The sequence below is a fragment of the Colossoma macropomum genome, unplaced genomic scaffold (assembly GCF_904425465.1).
Source record: "Colossoma macropomum unplaced genomic scaffold, Colossoma_macropomum, whole genome shotgun sequence".
Lineage (NCBI taxonomy): Eukaryota > Metazoa > Chordata > Actinopteri > Characiformes > Serrasalmidae > Colossoma > Colossoma macropomum.
In genome coordinates, this window is record NW_023494802.1 from 7,744,151 (window position 1) to 7,764,737 (window position 20,587).

Here is a 20,587-nt window from a genome sequence, read left to right on the forward strand (position 1 = left end):
TGCATCTAAGAATCGATTTTTCCCCGCACCCCTAATTAACACAGTGTTGCCCTTCAGTATATTTGCTTTTGGCCATAACTGTGGAAAATTATGTACACATTGAATCAAGTCAATTCAATGCACTTTTTCAGTGTATACTTGTACATTGTAATGTGTTTGCTTTTAATTCTGTGTTAATCTAGTAATAATAATGCAAAGGGTACATACCAGTTGGAAAACCTCAGGGCATCACAGAAGGACTAATAATTTTTGTCGAAAAAAGTACATGTAATTCTTGGTTGATTTTTATTTAATAGAATCATTGTGCTTGTTGTACAGGGAGATTCACTCGAAAGAGGCCCTGAATATTCTGTTGTAACTCTCGTTAGGATGATGCAATCTGAACCAAAAAAAATACGCTTTATACCTTGACGTATGTGTAATCGATTGCATTACATGTGATGCTGAAAGTGATCTCCGTTTTCTGCCAGACACATGAAGGGATACGGGGGTATGCACCCGGATGTTGCAAAAGGAGGTTAAACGTTATGACGGCTGTCTGGCACCTACCTCATCGCTCCGATGCAGGGGCATCCCAGCTTGTTTGAAGCTCCATGTACTGAGGAGCACATTGCGTGTTGTTTTGTTCAGACTGATTCATCCTAGCGAGAGTTATTACAGAATATTCGGGACCTCTTTTGAGTGAATCTTCCTGTATTTATACTCTAGTAGCAATACTGTAGCAATACTTATTTCATTTTTTAAGTTTTGGTTAAAAGTTTTGGTCGAAAAGGTTAAAATCTCTAAAGACCCAACTCAAAATGTTCCAGTCAGGATTTTTTCCACTGTGGTCGATACAGCCAAGCGAGCTCTTCCATTGGTTAGGACTACAGGAGCTGAAGGAACCGAAGGCCTAATGTGTCAGATTAACGGATAACATAATTACTGATGCGTTTAATTCTCTATGTTTGGGACCAATTTTATTAGAAAAACATCACATTAGACCTTTTGGAAATCCTAGATATGTCACTGACTCAAGTACGAGCGATCGCCAAACCATTGAGTTTCAGCCAAATTCCAGCCATGACCCAAGCTAACAGGCTGAGAGGATGAAGGCTAGCATATGCTTCCAGCGAGACACAGAAGCACCACCACATGCATTTGAACTGCTGCTAATACAACATGCTTGGATGCTTGGAGGAGAACGCTAACTGCTAATTCTGCTATCACATTGGATGTCATCACACTGAGTGATGGGGGAAGAGCTCTCTTGGTCTCCCAGCCACAGCCGGCTGTGACATCAGCAAGGACCAAAAGACCAAATGCTCAGATGGTTATGCCACTTAGGAGCCCTAGAAGCTGTTTTTTTTAAACTCTACAACAAAGCATTTGGCCAAATTGTCACACAGTGTCAAAATGTTCTTGTTTTCTATTACCATGGAGATGCTTGGTCCCCACGAAGAGCTAAATAAATGACCACACACACAGTAACTCACATCCAGACAGCCACCACTACTTTAAAATGAATGTGTTTAATTAGCTGCCTCAGACAAAGACAACAACGTTAAATGGATCATTAACAGACAAATAGCGCGCTGAGTTCAGCTCTTTGTAACCAAATTCTCTAACAAAAGCAGAAAAGTAAATGACTCACTGAGTTTGTCAGTATAACCCTTTGTTCTTATTTGATCTGAGCTACTGATCTCTGCTGTACTGTAATTTTTTCCTTATTACCCATTCCTAGTGTGGTAGGCCTCTCCCAGTACATGACAAGAAAACCAGTCTGGGAGACTAACACGCATCCGTTCGATGTGTGTTACCATCCTTTTAAAGTAAAGAAGACATGCAGATGTGGGGGTGGTTTGGACGTCATGTTGAGATGGAGAAGCAGCATGCTGTCCTCCCAGTATGAATCAGTTTAGATCCATCTCTTTGCTTTTGGGTACACCTCCACACAGCTGAACTGTGCTTTTATGAGACGTTCCTCTAAAAGTGAGTCACAAATTTAAGCCAAAGTTAAGCTTCCTCTTAACCTAAAGAAACCTTAGTTTCTTTAGTTTCCAGTGCAGCTACGAGGCTAATCTTGCTAACAAAGAATGGAAAGTTATATGGATCATTCTACTGAATTGGTTCAAAGCCAGAGTTCAAAACACCTTTTGGACTTTGAATTGACTTGGACTTTAGACTAAAATCCTTTTGCTTTGACTGACCCTATACCTTAATTATATTTACTTTATTTAAACAAATGACTGAACATCCCATTTTGTAAAATAAGGCTCCATCTATGCCAACGTCAGGGACGCACCTTTATTTATTTGATTTTTAGTCAAAACTGACGCTAAGTTCAAGTTACTTATCTTTCAGGAGATATTTCGGAGAATATATAATAGATGTAAGATAATCCACTGTGAGAAGACAACTCAATGCTATGGCTCTGAAAGTATGTGTAGCTGTCAAGAAGCCCTTAGTAAGAAAAGCAAATAGACAAAAAAGAAGAAAATTTGTGCTACCACACAGATACGGGACATTTGAGATGTGTAAGGTTTTATGGAGTGATAAGTCTAAATTTGTATTTGTGATTACTTGGATCATGAGAAGCAGGAAATGTAACCAACTTCTGAGACTCAACTTTGGAGATGTGGAAAAATATCCCTTCAGATTTCTTTGTAAAACTAAGAGCAAGTCTCCCAAAAAGAGTGAGAGCTGAAATAAAGGTAAAGAGGACACACTAAGTTCTGATATAAATATATAAATACAGTACCTACTTTTGTTTTTCTCTACAGGATTTCCTAAAGTATTACACCAAGGCTGGGATGGACACAGAGGAGCTGGAGGTATGAATCATCACTCTGAAACTGAGCTCATAATTATCCAGTAGTTTTATGTCGAACTGCTAAAGAAGAGAAAAAAAAGGGTGAGAAGTATCCCATTACTAGGGCATTGTGTAATGTTCATACAGGCGCCAAGCAGAGCTTACTCACAGAACTCTGTGTACCCTGTCTGCTTCACTGTTAACACTCAGACAGGAATCTCTCAGGAATACAGTAATTCTTACTTAATGCCCTTACTTAGATCTGTTTTCACATATTTTTAAAAGTCACCCTCCACCTCTCTCTCTCTCTCTCTCTCTCTCTCTCTCTCTCTCTCTCTCTCTCTCTCTCTCTCTCTCTCTCTGGAACAGAAAGCAGTGGAGGTGATGTGCTTTGTTCCTAAGCGCTGTAATGACATGATGAACGTAGGTCGGCTGCAAGGCTTTGAGGTACGGCGCCAGACGTGGGCTGCAGTTTAAAACTGTCTCAACACAAAAAAGAAATAGTGTACAAGTCTGAGCTGTTTCTGGCCCCTAAAGCCACATTCTGTCTGCAGGGGAAGATCACAGCGCAGGGTAAGCTGCTCCAGCAGGACACCTTCACTGTCACCGAGCAGGACAGCGGCTTCCTGTCCCGACCCAAGGAGAGGCGGGTGTTCCTGTTTGAGCAGATCGTCATTTTTAGCGAACCTATAGACCGGAAGAAAGGATTCTCATTGCCTGGTTACATCTTTAAGAACAGCATCAAGGTGGGCCTCCTTAATGAGAGGAAGCCTTGAGGGACTTCTTACCAATTAGAGTTAAAGAAAATGACCATTTAGAATTATGTCTAAATTCATTTACATTTTCAAACTGCCTTGCCACATAACACTAAAAGAGAGAATGCATTGTGTTAACTTGTTTTAAATATTGTTTCTTCATTTCCACAAGAATAAACTATATTACATCAGCAAAGTTATTGCCCTAATTGTTTTGATGTAGGTCTGATATGTGGAAATAACATACACATTTGAAACAAGTAAATTGAATGCATCACTTTTTTCAGTGCAAATTAAAGTAAAACAGGAATTTCACTGATTTTTCATAATTTCTTTATAATTTTATCATTTAATTACGCAAAGTTATTCAGAGTGATTTGATGTAAAACGCTCTGTTCTAGAGAAACTTACAGAGACAGATTTGTTCACAGTGGTGGTGAAAAGAAACCAGACTCCTAAGGCATGTAATACCTATAAAAGCTCCCTCACCGAAAGTTGCAATTTGCTGACTAATGCGGCCTAATGATGAGATAAGGTTTTGGCATAAAACATTAAAACAAAATCCATTTATTTCAGGTTTACCACAATTTTCTCATCTTTAACATTACATATAAAAAAGACACATGTAGGTTCATTGGTCATTTTAGATAGTAAATAAAAAGGATATTTCTGTTGTAGACATGGTGACCCCTGGTTCCTATCACCACCACTGTAAAGAAATCTGAGTATGCAAGTTTTTCTACAATAAATCATTTCACATCAAACTTCTCTGAATGAACCTGTGGTATTGCCCTTCAAGGCTGCACAGTACATCTTCTTTTAACATTATTATGACACTGGCCTTTGCAATACGCAAATGAGTCCCCTATTCATCCAACCGACAAAATGACAAGAGTACAAACAGAATGTTCTCTGAATGTCTTTAAAAGTTATAAGAATTATATTTTGTGTTAATGGTAAAATAGTGGTAAATCTGTAAAAAATTGTTTTTTTGTGGGGTCCATTTTAAAGAAACCTCGTTCACATCATTAGACGATGTCTCAGGCATCAGGCAGCATAAAAGATGTCTTTTATGATGTGCTCATAACATTCCATTACTATTACAGCAAACATTTACAGGACATAAAGTTTTATCTTTACGTGGGAATTTTTTTCATTCCTAGGTTTGTCTTCCCATTTAACCCAAATGCTTCTAAAATTGACATACTGAACAAATTACACATCATGTTTGAGTACATATAAATTACAGTGTTTTAAGCAATTCATACAAAAATAGATGGATAAAGTTTTTATGCTGATAAATATCCTCTTGATGTCGGAACTGTCATTTCAAAACATGTAGTGGACTTGTTTGGAGCATTCTTAAAGCCCTCAGCGTGTTCTTTGAAAGTTCTTATTTTTACCAAATGTTTTTCCCCCCAACTTAGTCATGTCCAGTTCCCACCCCTTTGCTAGGTCTCCACCTATTACACAGTGCTACCAAGCTTGGAGGGTGAAGGCTAGTATGTGAAGCGTCACCACATATTTTCAAACTGCCACCAATGCAATGTAATTGGACAGCTCAGCATGTTTGGAAGTGAACACGAACTGCCAGTTCTGTTATGTCAGACGGCCACGTTGACTAGCACTGCACTGAGTAATGAGGGAGAGGGAGGACTATCCTACCCTCCCAGAGAGAACGAGGCCAATTATTTTCTCTAGGACTCCTGGCAGCAGATGACTGCAGAATAATCGGGGATCAAACACCTCCTACAGTTTTGCACATATTGTTATACAGCTGACCAAAGTAGAAAGCCTGTTAATGGTTACAGAACATCCTCTTTTAGCTGGGAAATGGTGCTCTGCAAACATCCTGACCATTTTTAGATATTCTAGATGTGTTTCGGTGGTTGTTTGGATAAATAAAGGCATTCACCTTATCCAACCCATGTAAATACATTTGATTATTATATATTATTATTGCAGAATTTGTAAATCATGTCACATCAAGGGTTTAGCAAGGGTTTAAAATATAGCCATATGTAACAATTTAATTGCAATATATTTGTGCAGTAGGCATATTTTGCAGCCCTAATTCAAATGTATAGCACTAGCAGACTAGAGAACTGAATTACGGTTACATCTTAACGGGGATTCAGTTATGGCTTCAGTGATGGGCAAATTATACCAATTATCCACTCCAGCTGCCGAGTTCATTTAGCACTATCTGTAACATCATCTGCAATATCAATAACTTTATTACCATTTGCAATATCAGTAGTACTTCATGACCCTCATTTCTTGTCCATTTTACTCAGTGACTCCTTATGTATTGCTGCTCTTCAATGAAAATTACTGCTCTCATAAGCACTACGTTATAGACATCAAAAGCATTATTATGCTCCATTTGCTTACAGTGGATGAATGGCTGGTGGACACATATTATTATGTCTTATTAGGTATTAGAACCACATAGTTTGAACAAAATACTATATGGTGATTATATTGTTTCATACTAATGTTTGAAGTATGAATTTTCATTATATAATAAGGTTAAACATGAGTTTGATGGAACCCTTACAGAACCTTTTCAGAAACAGATTAGTCATGTAAAGTACTGTGCAGAAGTCGAAGATCATCTTTCCTTTATTTGATTTCCAGTCAAAACAGACGTTAAGTATAAGTTATTCATTTCTCTGATGTTTCTGAGGACATTAGATATAAGATAATCCACTTGCACAAGGAAGAAGGAAGTCAGGAAGGAAGAAGTGAGAAAACAGGAGTATCAAAACAGGAGTTCAAAAAAAAAAGTGTTAAAATATGTGTGGAAAATGGGTCTAATAACTGTGCAAGACATGGTAGACCACCAAAACTGTCACTATCATCAGATAAACAGCACTTAAAGCTTTCACCTTTGAGAGGGAGGAGGAAATCAAGCTGCTTCAGATCTGAAAAAATCCACAGGTGTTTCTATCCATCCTTTCACTGTAAGAAAACAACACTATGAGCCTGAAAGGATGTGTAGCTGTCAAGAGGCCCTCACTGAGAAAGGAAAATCACATCATGATGTCATATGACTGATGTTATCATAGTTCAGGTCATAGTAATGACTATTTTAATGTGCTGTGTTTCTCTCAGATGAGCTGTCTGGGCCTGGAGCCATGCGTAGATGGTGACCTGGCTCGATTTGCACTGACCTCTCGCGGGGCTGATGGCAGCACGGTGCGCTTCGTCCTGCATTCTTCCTCAGTCGATATCAGCAGGTCTTGGGTCAGCGATGTGAGCCAGATCCTGGAAACCCAGCGCAACTTCCTCAACGGTAAGGCTCCTATATTTCCACCCTCCCTAAGCTCCACCCCCATCCTCTGCTTTGATCTGATCACCGGGTGCAGAGAAGTTCAAACAGCCTCTGTCATTAAGAGCTGCCCCAGGCCAGAGGACTGATTTGTAGAAGTCCACACAGAGTTCACTCTCCTTCAGATCAGCAGAGCTGAACATTCAGCCTGAGATCAGGATTAAAGTGGGTGTTATACACCCACAGATCATAGGAGAGCATAGTCAGGAATTGTGATATAATTATTAGTGGTGCACTGAAAATGTTTCGTTAAAAATGGCTAGAAATGACTAAACTTTTGACTGAAACGGGTCAAAGTAGTTGCAAAGTAGTTGCAGTAGTGTAGCAGAACACTTCAGATTAAGTAGTTAGCAACACTTTATTTGAACACATTTTAACACATATTATATTGCTTGCATATTTTTATTGTAGTTGTATTTTTAACCAATTTTTTCCCCCAATTTAGTTGTAGTCAAGTTGCTCGCTAAGTCTTCCCCTACACACAATGCTACCAAGTTGGGAGGGTGAGGGCTAGCATATGCTTCTGAGACACATGAAGCAGCCACCACATCATTTTGAGCTGCCACGAAAGCTCAATGCACTTGGAAGAACTAACAGCCAACTGTTATGTCAGCTAAAAGACGTCCACGTTGGTTAGCAATGCGTGATGTGATGAAGGGAGAGGGAGGGATATCCTACCAAACCATAGAGCAAGGCCAATTATGCTGTCTTGGACTCCTGGGCACGGATGGCTGTGACATTGTCAGAGATCAATCTTGCAATCTCCAGACAAGAAGTTTATTAAAAAACATAATAAAACATTTGCCATACAATCAACTCCATACTCATAAAATAATTATTTAAGGTAATGTGTTGGAAAGTTTATGCACATTCAGCCACCTGCATGCAGCATGAGAATGTTTGCTTTGTTGTTTTGTTCAGCCCTGCAGTCGCCCATAGAGTACCAGCGGAGGGAGAGTAAAAGTAACAGCCTGGGCCGCAGTATGAAGGCCCCTGTGTCTGCAGCCTCCAGCCTAAGGCCTCACTCCTCAGCCTCCATCGACAGGCAGAGAGTGCCCTGCCTGCATGCCTACAACTCCTCACTGCCCACCCTCTACCTGCCCAGCCAGGGTCCCGCCAACATACACACAGAGGTACAGTCCTTATTAACATACATTTCTGCACACCAAACAGCTAAAACTAGTTATAGCTTCTGAAACACAAGCTGAATTATCTGCATTAATCTCACCCTGCCCTCAGCTAAAAGTGCAAAATACAGTACACACACACACTCACACACACACACACACACACACACTGAGACAATATTTGACAACAAACATGACCACGTCTAGCCTGGTGAACTGGAATAAGCTGTAATAGACTCTTATTAGCTGAGATGTAGGAACACATACACACTAAATTACTCATTCTAATGTAGGCCTGGGTCATAAAACGACTATGATAATCATTGAAATCAAACATTGTCTTCAACATCACTAATGCTTATTTTTTGATTAAAGCAATAAGTTTTGCTTTTATAAAAAAGTGACAACATAAACATGACAAAATTCACAAATGTGTAGTACTTCATGTATTTTATTTTTTTATTTGTAATTCTTCTGCCAAGAAATGTACTTTGTTTAGAGTTGGCTCATTGTTGCAACCACGGACCACTAAAAGGTGAACAAGAACTTTTTTTACTCATCATTGTATTAAGCAGTCATTACATGAACATTTCAACATTTTGTCATATAATAAAGAAACATTATATAGCAGTGTTTAGTGCAGAAAGTTTGACCTTATGACTCATGAGTTTCTTATCAAATTACCATTGCAACGATAATGCTAATTTCTGCTAGAATCTCTACAATTTTTTGTGTTTTGTTAACATCAAGGTCACAGTGCCACACATTTGTGTTTCCACACCGGATTTAATGCTTCTTATGCAAATCTACCAAGAAACTTTTCAAGCTTGTAAGACATTCAAGTCACATATTCTTCACTTTATATCTTTTAGTTTTACATTACTTGCTGTAAATTTAAGTATTTCAGTAAATGCTTCAATTCACAGCTGAATAATGAATATTAACAGAGGAGCTTACTGGCCTGTTAGTTAGGTAATATGCCAGGTTCTAGTTGTTAAAAAATTATGTTTAAACATAAACAGGGTCTTGCGTAGGCTGTATGTTTAGTACTGTTTCAGCCCATTTATTTTCAGGCCATATACACCCTGGTGCCTTTATTAATACACTCCGTGATCCATGTGAGCAGCAACAGCTGTCATAAGTGTACATACATGGAGTATTTAACCCCTTATATGGCTAGGGCCCCTCCGGCAGGCCCAAAGTTTTATTACACACTTCTATAACCTAAAAATATCTCAGCCAGTTTGCACTGAAATCCCTGTATTTACTGAGATATAAGCCTTAGTATGTAATAAGCCTGAAATTTTAAGAGATTAAGAATAGCTTATAACGCTGCTCAGCCAATCAGGTTTGAGGACCAGAACTGTCTGTTTGTGCAAAAAATTTATTATGCCATTGTGTCCTACATTCTAGTATTAAGAGCAAATGCTTGAACTTTGAAGAGTCGCTACTTCCGTACACTAGGTGGCGATGTTCACTTTTTACTTGTTAGATGAGAAGAGCCTTAACTTTGGAAAGTTAGCTAGCTTTTTTGTGCTAAATATGCATAGCATGAAAAAAAAGTTTGAGGTTAATCATCTTTTTCAGCAAATATTTCAGAGCAAAAAGGGCCCACATTCTTTTCACGGTTCAAAATACTGTTTAGCCTTAAAGTTGAGGATTGTTATAAGTAATTATCAGTATTAAATGATATAGAAACATAAATGTGGTGTGTTTGTTTGTGTTGCACTAGTATGATTGGATCCAGCAGGGTTGCTGGAGTTTTTAAACAACTCAATGTCACTGCTGGACTGAAAATAGTCCACCAACCAAATATCCAGCCCACAGCTTCCTGTGGCCAGCATCCTGTGACCACTGATGAAGGACTAGAGGATGACCAACACAAAATCTGCAGCAGCAGATGAGCTACTGTCTCTGACTTTACATCTACAAGGTGGACCCACAATATATGAATGTCTACCAGAGTATAAAATGAGTTGACACAGTGTTTAAAAACTCCAGCAGCACTGCTGTGTCTGATCCACTCGTACCAACACAACACACACTAACACACCATCATCAAGTCAGTGTCACTGCAGTGCTGAGAATGATCCACCACCCAAATAATACCTGCTATGTGGTTGTCTTGACCATTGAGGAACAGGGTAAAAGTGGGCTAACAAAGTATGCAGAGCAACAGATGAACTACAGTCTGTAATTGTAGAACTACAAAGTGCACCTAAATGGTAAGTGGAACTGATAAAAAGTTCAAAGAGTGTAAATACAAGGAAACAAGGTTTTAATGTTATGGCTGATCGCTGTATATTGTGATAAGATTTTTAGTCGTATTTCCCAGCATTACGTTTCATTCTGGATCTCTAGTTGACAACAGCCTTATCAGTTAGAACTCCTTCAGTGGTGAGTCCAGTCTAGAAACCCTGCACTGATTCTTGTTCATGTGTGATTGCATTTACAGTTAACACAAGAGCAGCGCAGCATGCTGGAATCCAGGCTTGAGTCCCAGACGGTGTCCCCAACTCATGTGCAGCTGGCCTTCAGGGAAGAGCCCCTCTCCCAGACTCCACTCCTTTGCCAGACAGTGTCCAATGGTGTCTATCCCCCCAGTACACAGAGCTCACAGGTATGACAGTTAGTGAATAATTTGTGGTAGTTATTGAATAAGATGAACAATAAAAGGTTAAAAAATTACAAAAGAGGCCACATTACTCCCCCTGCTGGACACCAGTGAAAGCACAAACAAAAAAGCACACTGAAAATAAATACACATGGATTAACTTGATTCAAATGTAAACATAATTTCCATGAGTACAACATAATTTTATCTCTCAGTTTACTTACTTTTAGATATAACTGAGTTAATGTAATCTATTATATTCAAGTGGAAGTCAAATAAATTCAGTGCATCACTTAAAATGTGCAGTCATTTTTGCCAAATTGTCTGACTGATAAAAATATCTACATTTGATTTTGAGTGTTATTAAGTGAATAAATCAAATGAGCTGTTTAACTTTATAATTTTGTATCAGAAGTACACTTATTATATTGTATTATATTGTATTGTATTAAAAGAAATTATGCTCTATGCAAACAGACAATTTTAAGGCCTCACTAGCAAGTCATTAGTGTCCCTCCCCTGCCACTTATTCATCTGCTCTGGACCCAGGGGCTTCAAGCAGCCTATGTCCAGTCACTCTGGTCCAGAGGCACTTTAAGACTGTCATCAGGTCAGGCTGATGACAGCTCAACAGTAGCTGAGTGGGCTTCCCTTATATATCGTGTTTACTCAGATCTGCTGGGCTGTTCCACAAAACAAACAGGAAGCTGAGAGGGAAGTCTCAGATCTTTATCACCAGCCTGATTGTTCTCGTAGCTTGCTGGTCCTGGGCCTGAGTGCTGTTTTGATGGTGACTGGTAAACAATGAGTGCAGGACTAATGATGAGTACTCAAGTCTTGTGGGAAAAAATCTCTCTAAAGGAAAGTTTTGGATTTTTGGTGAATTTCAATGGCCATGATTTGATAAAAGAGACTTTGTTTCTTGGGTCTTTGGATTACTTTAGATGGACCAGATTCATGTATAGAGTTAACTTGGTATATAGTAAGTATATATAAGTATGTGTACATATATTAGTGCTGTTCTTAACTTTTTCATGCTTTAAACAGGAGTTTCATCAATTTTCAACTTTCTGTTTAGTTCACTTGTTGAAATATAAACAAAATCATTCAGGCTGGTTTGATGTGAAGTGTTGCATAGAGAAACTTAATGACTTGGATTACTTTGAAATGCTGATGATACGAAACTGGGGTCACAATGTCGAATGCATCTAGAATCTAGAAGGTGTGGACATTTTGAGCTGTATCATAGTGGCATATCAGAAAAAAAGCCTCTCTGCCATAAATGGCTTGTTAAAAACATTTTAGGCCTTATTGCAAAGCTATTATAAAACAATGTCACAGGAAACAGGCAGTATATTCATAACCATTTATTGAAATAGACTTCTGTGTTGTAGCTTTTAGGGACGTTATACTAACATCTGGTTCCTATCACTACCACTGTGAAAAATTAAGAGTTTCTTGTTGAGCAGTGCATTTCTCACACCACACTAAAATCTTTTTTTTTTTTATCTTAACCATTTAATTTTGCTGGAATTAAAGAATCTAAAATCATTTGAATTCCTCTTTAATAGAATAAGAAATTATTCCAAATTCATTCCAGATTTTTTGGGCCATTTCTGTTAGTCCATTCATCAAGTGTTTCCACACGGTAATGGGCAGTTGGCATTTTTGAGTGATGCTGAGTTATAATTTTTACATGGCAGTCATTAGTAATTCAGAAAAGTGCTAGCAAAAATGGGAGCCAGATCACTGCTTTTGTTTTATGTTCATAAAATGATTGAATTCAATAGATTTTTTACAGTTTGTAAAACTGACATAACCAAGTCATGAACATATCATGTCATGACAAATGCCAGAATGTTTTGCGTCATGATGATACATGATGTCATATGAGCTGTCGTGACATCAAATATCAAAATGATAAATTTCTGGTAATTTACCACTAATGATGACATGTCAGTGTTATATTACTGAACAAAATGTGTCATGACAACTCTGGACAGTGTATGACCTCTCAAGTGACAGGTTAATGGTTTGGTTATGTCAGTGTTGTAGCAGGGTCACTCTGTGTGACAGCGCAGCTGATGTGTAAGGAGTAGCCAGTCTAGCCAATCTGAAGTGAAAACTCAGATTTGTGATTTGTAATGAGAGGGAAAGGCTGGCAGGGTTCCTCCACAGGTTGCTGTGGTGAGAGGCAGAAAAGACTGCCCGTCTATCGGCTGGGCACTCCTCCATATGTCATGATTTAGATCATAAGTGTGTTGCTATCCAGCAGAGAATGAAGGCACGTTTTGAGTCGTTCCTGCAACGTGTTCACTGTGTGGATATTCCGTTCCTCTCAGATTTCAGGGTTATTTTTCCTAAGCTCTGCAGAGTGGCGTGATTCACTGACTCATTCACAGGGATTTAGACTCTATCATGACCCTAATAAAGGAACAGCTCTGACAGCCAATGAGCCAAATATAACATGCTTGGGGATTAGCTGCAAATTACTTTGCTGTGTTTGGCACATGCTGAGTGCTGTTCCCCCACCAATGTTATAAATAAAAGGCCTATGGAAAAAGCATTAGGAGAATTTAGATTTATTTGTCTATAGGACTGCACGATTTAGACAGTTTTTGTGACATATGTAGTATATATTGCAATATGTTGAAAATGTATTGGTGAATAAATAAAGTTTTAAAATGAAGTTCAATGAATATAAAGTTTTTAAAGATTAATGGGTGATTTCTTCTTTTTTTGACATATCTATATCATTCAATTAAGAATAAGTGAACATTCATTCAGAGTGGTTTGATGTGAAAGGCTGTGCTGACATTTGAACAGCGTATGTGTGATGTAAACGGTGACATCATACAAAATTATTAGCTTTTTTTCTTTTCTTTTTTTGATAAATTATGACATAATGTGTCATAATATGCTACAATATGTACATGTAACTTACTCATCAAACCGTCAATGCACACCCTGCTCACTCTGTCGTGAACTAACTTAATGCAAATTAGCTGAGTGGCAAGAAATTACAGTGTCAGCACTGAGTGGGCGATAGAATGGTTGATAAAAAAGTGAATGTATTCAATGCACAGGACACTATTACATTCAGGGGCATCACTGGAGATAGGGGAGCAGGCCTTAACTAAGGGGTTCTGGGGGGCATGCCAACATGTTATTTTTATCACATTCAGATTTACAAAAACTCAAGGGTCATTCAGAAATCTTCTTGCCTGACTGCCCTACAGAAATACTTAATAGAATTATGAAAACAAATAATTTGTGAAGTTTCCTGAAATCCTTAAAATAGTTGGCTCTTAAGCTAGATGACGTGTTTCATGGCCTATCACCTTTTCTTTACCTCACCTAAACCTAGCTAGCATTAGCTAACAAGTACTAAAAACTCGATAGCCGGCCATATTGATCACGGTTTGCACAAATCCATATTGTAGGTAGATATTTTTACTCTGTAACTTACTGATCCAGACTGTATATTATAAATTTTAACTAAAGCCTAATTTTTATTTAAGCAAGCTTTTAGATGAAATCCTGTCACAATGTCAGTGGGTGCTGACTCACAGTCCTAGAGTGAGCAGCACCAGAGCGCCCCAGGGCTGATATGACTGGTTTAGAACTTATGTCAGATATCAAAATCTCTACATTACAACAGCAGCAGCACCTCCCTCAGTTCATGCCCTGCTATTACATTACATTGTGAACTTGAATACGTGATGGCAGAGTTGAATAATGAAGAATAAATGAAAGATACTGTTGATGCTTTGAACTAATAATGTACATTTATTAGGAGGTCTAAATTATATCTAAATCCCCCCTAAAACTGGCCCAGCAACACCCCACAATAAATTATGTTTTTTATGTTTAAAAAACAATATTAGGCTGCAGTGTATTTTTTTTTAAATTTAGTGCAGTATTTATTATGTATAAAGATTCACTGCTTGTTTTAGATACCAAATAGTGTGTTTTGTATTTAAATCAGTCCTGGTTCCTTTCACCACTATAGTGGGTAAGTTTCTCTACAGTGAGCCATTTCACATCAAACCACTGTGAATGTCTTTACATCTTAACAGTTCAATTACGCAGAAAGTTTGAAAAAACAGTGGGATTCACCTCTAAAGGTTGATCTGTATTATTTTAAACAAAATTTTTTTGTTGGATTGGTATCAAAATGTCCACAGTTACACTCTTCTGGAGTTGTGATCATGGCACATAATAATAAACACTCTGATTGGCTGGAGGGCTCATTTACAATTTGCAGCCTTCTGCAACATCAGTATTGCAAAGGGCAATATTGATTATAATAACTATTAACAGAGCATATTTAAGAGCATATTTTGCAGCCATTGAAGTCAGTAGAAGTGAAAGATCCATTTGGTGTAACAATTTTTTATGTGTCTCCATGGCAACAGCGTACAGGAGAGGGTGGTCCCAGAGCCCCAGGCCCTTCCTCCAGTCTACAACACCCCAATAACCTGGCCCAGCTGGATGAGGACGACCTGTGAACCTTTACGTTTGACTTTGTGTGCCCTTGAAGCCCATGGCCTGGACGCGCCCACTCCGGCCACCTTCACTAATGGACTTCACTGATGTGTTTCAGCCTCATGCTGTCTATTCTTCGTTCCCCGTCAGTCTGAAGTGAATGACTAAGTGAAAATGACTTTTTCTGCTTTCTTTTTTGTCTTTTTTTTCCAATGGCAGTGTTTTTTTTCAAGAGAAATAACCATTCCTGCACTGGGAGGTCACTGGAGTTGGAATCATTTTTTATGACTGTATGTATGGGTCTATACGAGTGTGGATGTGTGCATGGGTGGGGGAAATCACTTTGATATTGTAGACATGCTGAGTATTTTCCCTCAACAATGTGCTTTGCAACAGAGGACTAATCAAAGACATTAAGGAGCCTGCATGCGGCTCAAGCTGGATTCAACAAGGCCTCTTTACAAAGGCTCTAATTCAATTTCCAGCCTTTATTCAGTGACCTGCTGGCCTACGTGTATTTTTCTGAAGGAGCCAATAGAAAAAAAAGACTGACAATGCAACTGATTTGTATATACCGTACGTCGAGGACATATCGGCATATTACCTGTGTGCATGAAGACGCAGTGGCTTAGCTCTTTCTCTCTTCACTGAAGACAGAAGCGTCCAGCGCTGTTTCTGAATTCTGTTTGACTGTACAGTGCCGTCTGATCTAAGCAGAAAGGGTGCAGGCACGGCACGCCCCCTAGAGACACTCCGCTGACTGGGGGGGGGGTTACTCACTCCTTGCATCTGCAGCAGCTGCTGTTGGACAGCCCGCTGACAGTCTTCAGCCTCGGACAAGGACGCTCTGAGTGTGCTCTGGGAATAACACACTGTTCTACCTGATAAGGAGAAAAGTGCTGTTGTAATGACAGAAGACAACACAGTGAGAAGTCTTCATGTGTGATGAAGGAACGTGTTTTGGCTCCTGCTGGCCCCTCCCCTCATGACCTTCCTCGCTGTTCACTCTATTGATAAAAGGGGAGGGATTTCTATAGCATATCAGGAATAAAGATTCTGATGAGGACAGATATAAAAAACTTTCCCCTGACTGTATATCACTAAGTGCCAAAAAAGCAGTTACCAGTGCCCTTAAGTGCATGCTTTGAAAACTGAAACATCCAAGACGAGTTCAATTTTAGGTGATTCATTTGTGGAATATATATATATATATATATATATATATATATATATATATATATATATATATATTCAGAGACCCTTAATTTGTTTGATTTCCAGTCAAAACAGTAGTATAGTAGTATAAGTTATTCTTTTTTCACTGTTAGAACAAAAAGCATATGTTTAACAGAAAATTACACAGAAGCTTCCACGACTAAATATAATATCAGTGTTTTTCAGTGTTCAGTGTGTCCAATCATTGCCTTCATTACAGCTTCCATTCTTTTCAGGCTTGATTTCAGTTTTTTTTAGAAACATTCTTTCACACCCCCAAAGTTCAATCTTAGAATTTAGTTGAATTTTCTGCTTTTAATGGTTCAAGTAATCCCAATTACAAGATTCATCATTCCATAAAACAGTCCAGTTTCATTGCTGTAGTTCAAATTTTCTTTTTTGTCAGTTTCTTTTTCTCAGTAGTAGTTTTCTTGACAGCTGTGGATTTTTTCAGATCTGAATCAAGATCTCGAGTGGCGCAACCATCTAAGAGTTGGCCCTATCATCAGGAGATCGTGAGTTTGATCCCTGGTGATGCTACAGCCATCTGTAGCATCACTCTTGGAGACCAAGAGAGCACAATTGGCCTCGCTCTCTCTGGGTGGGTAGGATGGCCCCTTCTTGTGGGGCAGTTGTGGGCTGGAGGTTAGGGAACCAGCCTTGTGATCGGAAGTTCGCCAGTTCGATCCCCTCAGCTGACAGTACGTGACTGAAGTGCCCTTGAGCAAGGCACCTAACCCCCAACTGCTCCCCGGGTGCCGTGGATAGAGCTGCCCACTGCCCTGGGCAAGTGTGCTCACTACCCCCTTCTGTGTGTGTTCACTTGTGTGTATGTGGTGTTTCACTGCTCGGATGGGTTAAATGTGTCGATCTAATTCCGATGTGTTCAGACAGAGTTGGCTAAAAGGTTCATTTCATTTCAAGAGTGAAGCTTGATTTTCTCCTCTCTCTGAAATATGAAGGATTTAAGTTCTGTTTATGTTTAGGTGACAGTTTTTGTGGTCTGCCATGTCTTGCATGGTTGTTGGTCCCATTTTCCATATATCTTTTGATACTTTTTTGAACTTCTGTTTTTTCACTTATTTTATTTTGACTCTCTACTTTCTTATGCAAGTAGATTATGTTATGTCGAATCTCCTCATAAATATCTCCCGAAAAATAACTTGTACTAATTTTGACTGGATATTAAATTAATGAAGGGTAATCTATGACTTTTGCAAAGTACTATATATATATATATATATATATATATATATATAGTACTATAGGTTTGTCATATACACATATGAGTAACCTATGTATTTTAATATTCAGTGCAGGTATTGAATTCTGAATTTGGAAAAGATCCTCCTATTATTGTCCATATTCCATTATCTGGAAGAAACATTGATGCCAGAAAACATTTTATGTAGATTTTGATTTGCTGGTTGTAAAATATTTCACATTTATTTATAAATGCGCCGACCACTCAGTGAATTCACTAATATGTTCCTGAATCCTGTATGAAACCATCAGACTAATGTGACAGTGGCCATTTTTGTATTTCTTTTGTAAATTGTAAAAGATATCCTCATAGCATCTTTATCACATCAGCCTCAAAAGAGGACAGACTGTATTGAAAATGAAAATGTGCAGTTAGTAACGAGCACTTTCAAAATTCGCTTTGCCAATTGCACTGTGTAACCAGTAGAGGGCAGCAGAAGGCTTTGGCACTGCTGTAGCACCACTGATCTTTTCCACTGATCCATCCAAGACCAGTTTTCTAAAAGCACTGCAGTGTCCAGATCACATGAACTTTTAAAGAAAGTGTCCAAAGTGATGCTTGTTTTGCCACTTTATTAAAAGATTTGTGCTTTTGGGAAGCTCACCCCTCAATCAGAGCTGCAAAGCTGCACCAAAGCTTGCATATTTTAGTATTGGCATGTTTACGATGCATATACCCAAATATTAAAATGAATGTCCCAATGTTCACGATCTCTTGTCTTGATATAATATTCTAATCATTTAAAACAGCAACTAGACCATGTAGCCCTATACTGAGTATGAACTCTCCTCTACTGCCTATGCACAAATCCAAACTTTTGCATGCTTTGTTGAACTGTATGCCCGTAACAACACAGAAACAAATGAACAGCAGCGGATAAAGTAAGAGAAATAGGGAAAAGGACAGACATAAACAGATGTCTATATGACTGATCTCATTGTTGTATCATATTAAATAAACTGTGTCTTTTTGGAATACAAGGACTTTGTCTCTTTTTTTTGTACTGTGGAGACAAAAGCCTCTAAGCCAGTACATATGAAATACTGAGGATGCAGTCCTACTCTTACTGTGAAGTATTTTAGTGTGGCAAGTCAACATTTTATTTGATGGCCACCTTCAAGAAGAAGTGGGTGATATGGGGAAAATGTAATATCACGATACATCATGATACACAATACGTCGAGATATATGTTTATTTGACGTCACAAATTGAAGGAAAAAAGTAGTGAAAAATCTATCAAAAACTATGAATACAATTATTTACACTTAACATTTCACACTCTACTGCACTTAACCCAGTTAAATAGGACTAGTTATGCTCTTTGTAATGAAACATGCAGTTGGGAAGTGTTTTTTAAGTACTGACGGTATCTACAGTATACTCAGTGAGGCGTACTGTGACATAATGTGATGTAATTCATCATCATAGTATAAACATTGAATAACATTTTGAAAGTCATTTTTCAGTATTTAGGAACAGCTTATGTTAGTGTTTGCATGATGATGCGATATTTTATGAAGCAAATGATTTTGTATTGACATAAGCTTCTTAAACAGAAGTGAGAGGCATATGTTTTGTTTCATTTTCCTATATTTAATGCATCATTCTAAAGAAATGGAACTTACAATGCAGATGCTTAGCTAAGAACACCACATATCAGATCTATGAAAAACTAAAGTGACTATATTTTCCTATATGCAAATATTAGTGATGGACAAAGCAAAAATCCTGTGGATTTTAGTGGAAGTAGAAATACCCTGGGTAAGATAACAAGGAAAAGTACAAGTCCTTTAAAGTTCTCAAGTAGAAAGCTACAAAAAAGTTACAAAAAGTACTTGCTTTTAAACTACAATTTAAATACAATTTGATGTACTTAAATGCCATGAAATGTTCAGTTATATTATTTTGATGAAAATATATTTGTTATATTATTTAATTTCTGTACTTTAACTCAAGTATAATACAGAACTGTTATATAGAAATATATAATAACAGGAATTATGGTTCATAATAGTGTTATAAATGCAAAAAATGCCTGTCATTTCAGTGTACGTGCCTACAAATACTGTCATCCTACAAATACTGACATAAACTGTTAATAAATGCTCAACTACTGATTTTTATACCTTATTCAATGCTTATGCATGTTTTATGAAGTTTCTATGTAGGTAGCCTTTAGCAGATACACAAATCTCGCACTTTCAAAAGACCTTTTGCTGAACTTGCATAGAGAAGCTGTTGTTTTTTTAGCAGTTACTTTCGAGAGCAAAAGCCTGAAGACAGTGGCAAGTGGGGGAGCATTTATGCAGGCATTTGCTTCATTTGTCTTGGAGCAGGGCCACACTGAGGGCATTGTAAAGAGCTAACGGCAGCATGTGTGTGAGATACGGGACTGGTGAGAGAGGGTCTTGAGGTATTCACTTTCAGAAGGGTGCCAAATCAAAGCAACTTGTGTCATTGTCGGCGGGGCCTGCACAGCTGGGGGTCTATTCACCGTGAGCCCCCCCACGGAGCACCATCTTCACTCACTGTTGACTCAATCATTACCACTGAGAGAGCAGAGGCCAATAAAAGGCCACATGACTGTGAACTTGATGGCAGAAGATCAGGACATGGTCTCAATCATTGGCTTTTACTGTTAACAGGAAGGTGTAAAATGTCTTGGAGCTTTTTTCTACTCATTTGACCTTTTCAAGTGTTTCCCTAGCACCTAGCAACAAAGGCCACCCAAAATTAGCATCCCAAATACCGTTACATTACCATCTGAATCGTCCCTGTGTCCCGGCATTTACACAATATTAGATTTAAAGTTAGCCGTTTGCCCTTGTTTAGACGTTAATTAAGACGTGAGGAGTGTGGCAGAGTGCGACGCAGTGAACAACACATAGTCGGAGATTATTTGTCCAATTATTTAGACTTTTATTCATTTTTTTACATGCTTTCTTAGTCATCATAGAATTGTGTGCCATATGAACATTATATACATTTTTACCGAGCT

The 20,587-nt window shown here is 38.3% G+C and overlaps 1 protein-coding gene across 2 annotated transcripts in view; it reads left to right on the plus strand.

Moving 5' to 3' along the window:
• The window catches only part of arhgef25a (Rho guanine nucleotide exchange factor (GEF) 25a), a 117,554-nt gene extending 101,230 nt beyond the window's left edge, over positions 1-16,324 (plus strand). For both annotated transcript variants that reach the window (XM_036590908.1, XM_036590909.1), the window contains exons 11-17: positions 2,763-2,813; positions 3,161-3,238; positions 3,346-3,537; positions 6,664-6,844; positions 7,802-8,013; positions 10,463-10,627; positions 15,040-16,324. In XM_036590908.1, coding sequence (XP_036446801.1) covers positions 2,763-2,813; positions 3,161-3,238; positions 3,346-3,537; positions 6,664-6,844; positions 7,802-8,013; positions 10,463-10,627; positions 15,040-15,132 — 972 coding nt within the window. In that variant the 3' untranslated portion in view covers positions 15,133-16,324. The remainder of the gene's footprint in view (positions 1-2,762; positions 2,814-3,160; positions 3,239-3,345; positions 3,538-6,663; positions 6,845-7,801; positions 8,014-10,462; positions 10,628-15,039) is intronic.
• Positions 16,325-20,587: the final 4,263 nt, after the last annotated feature.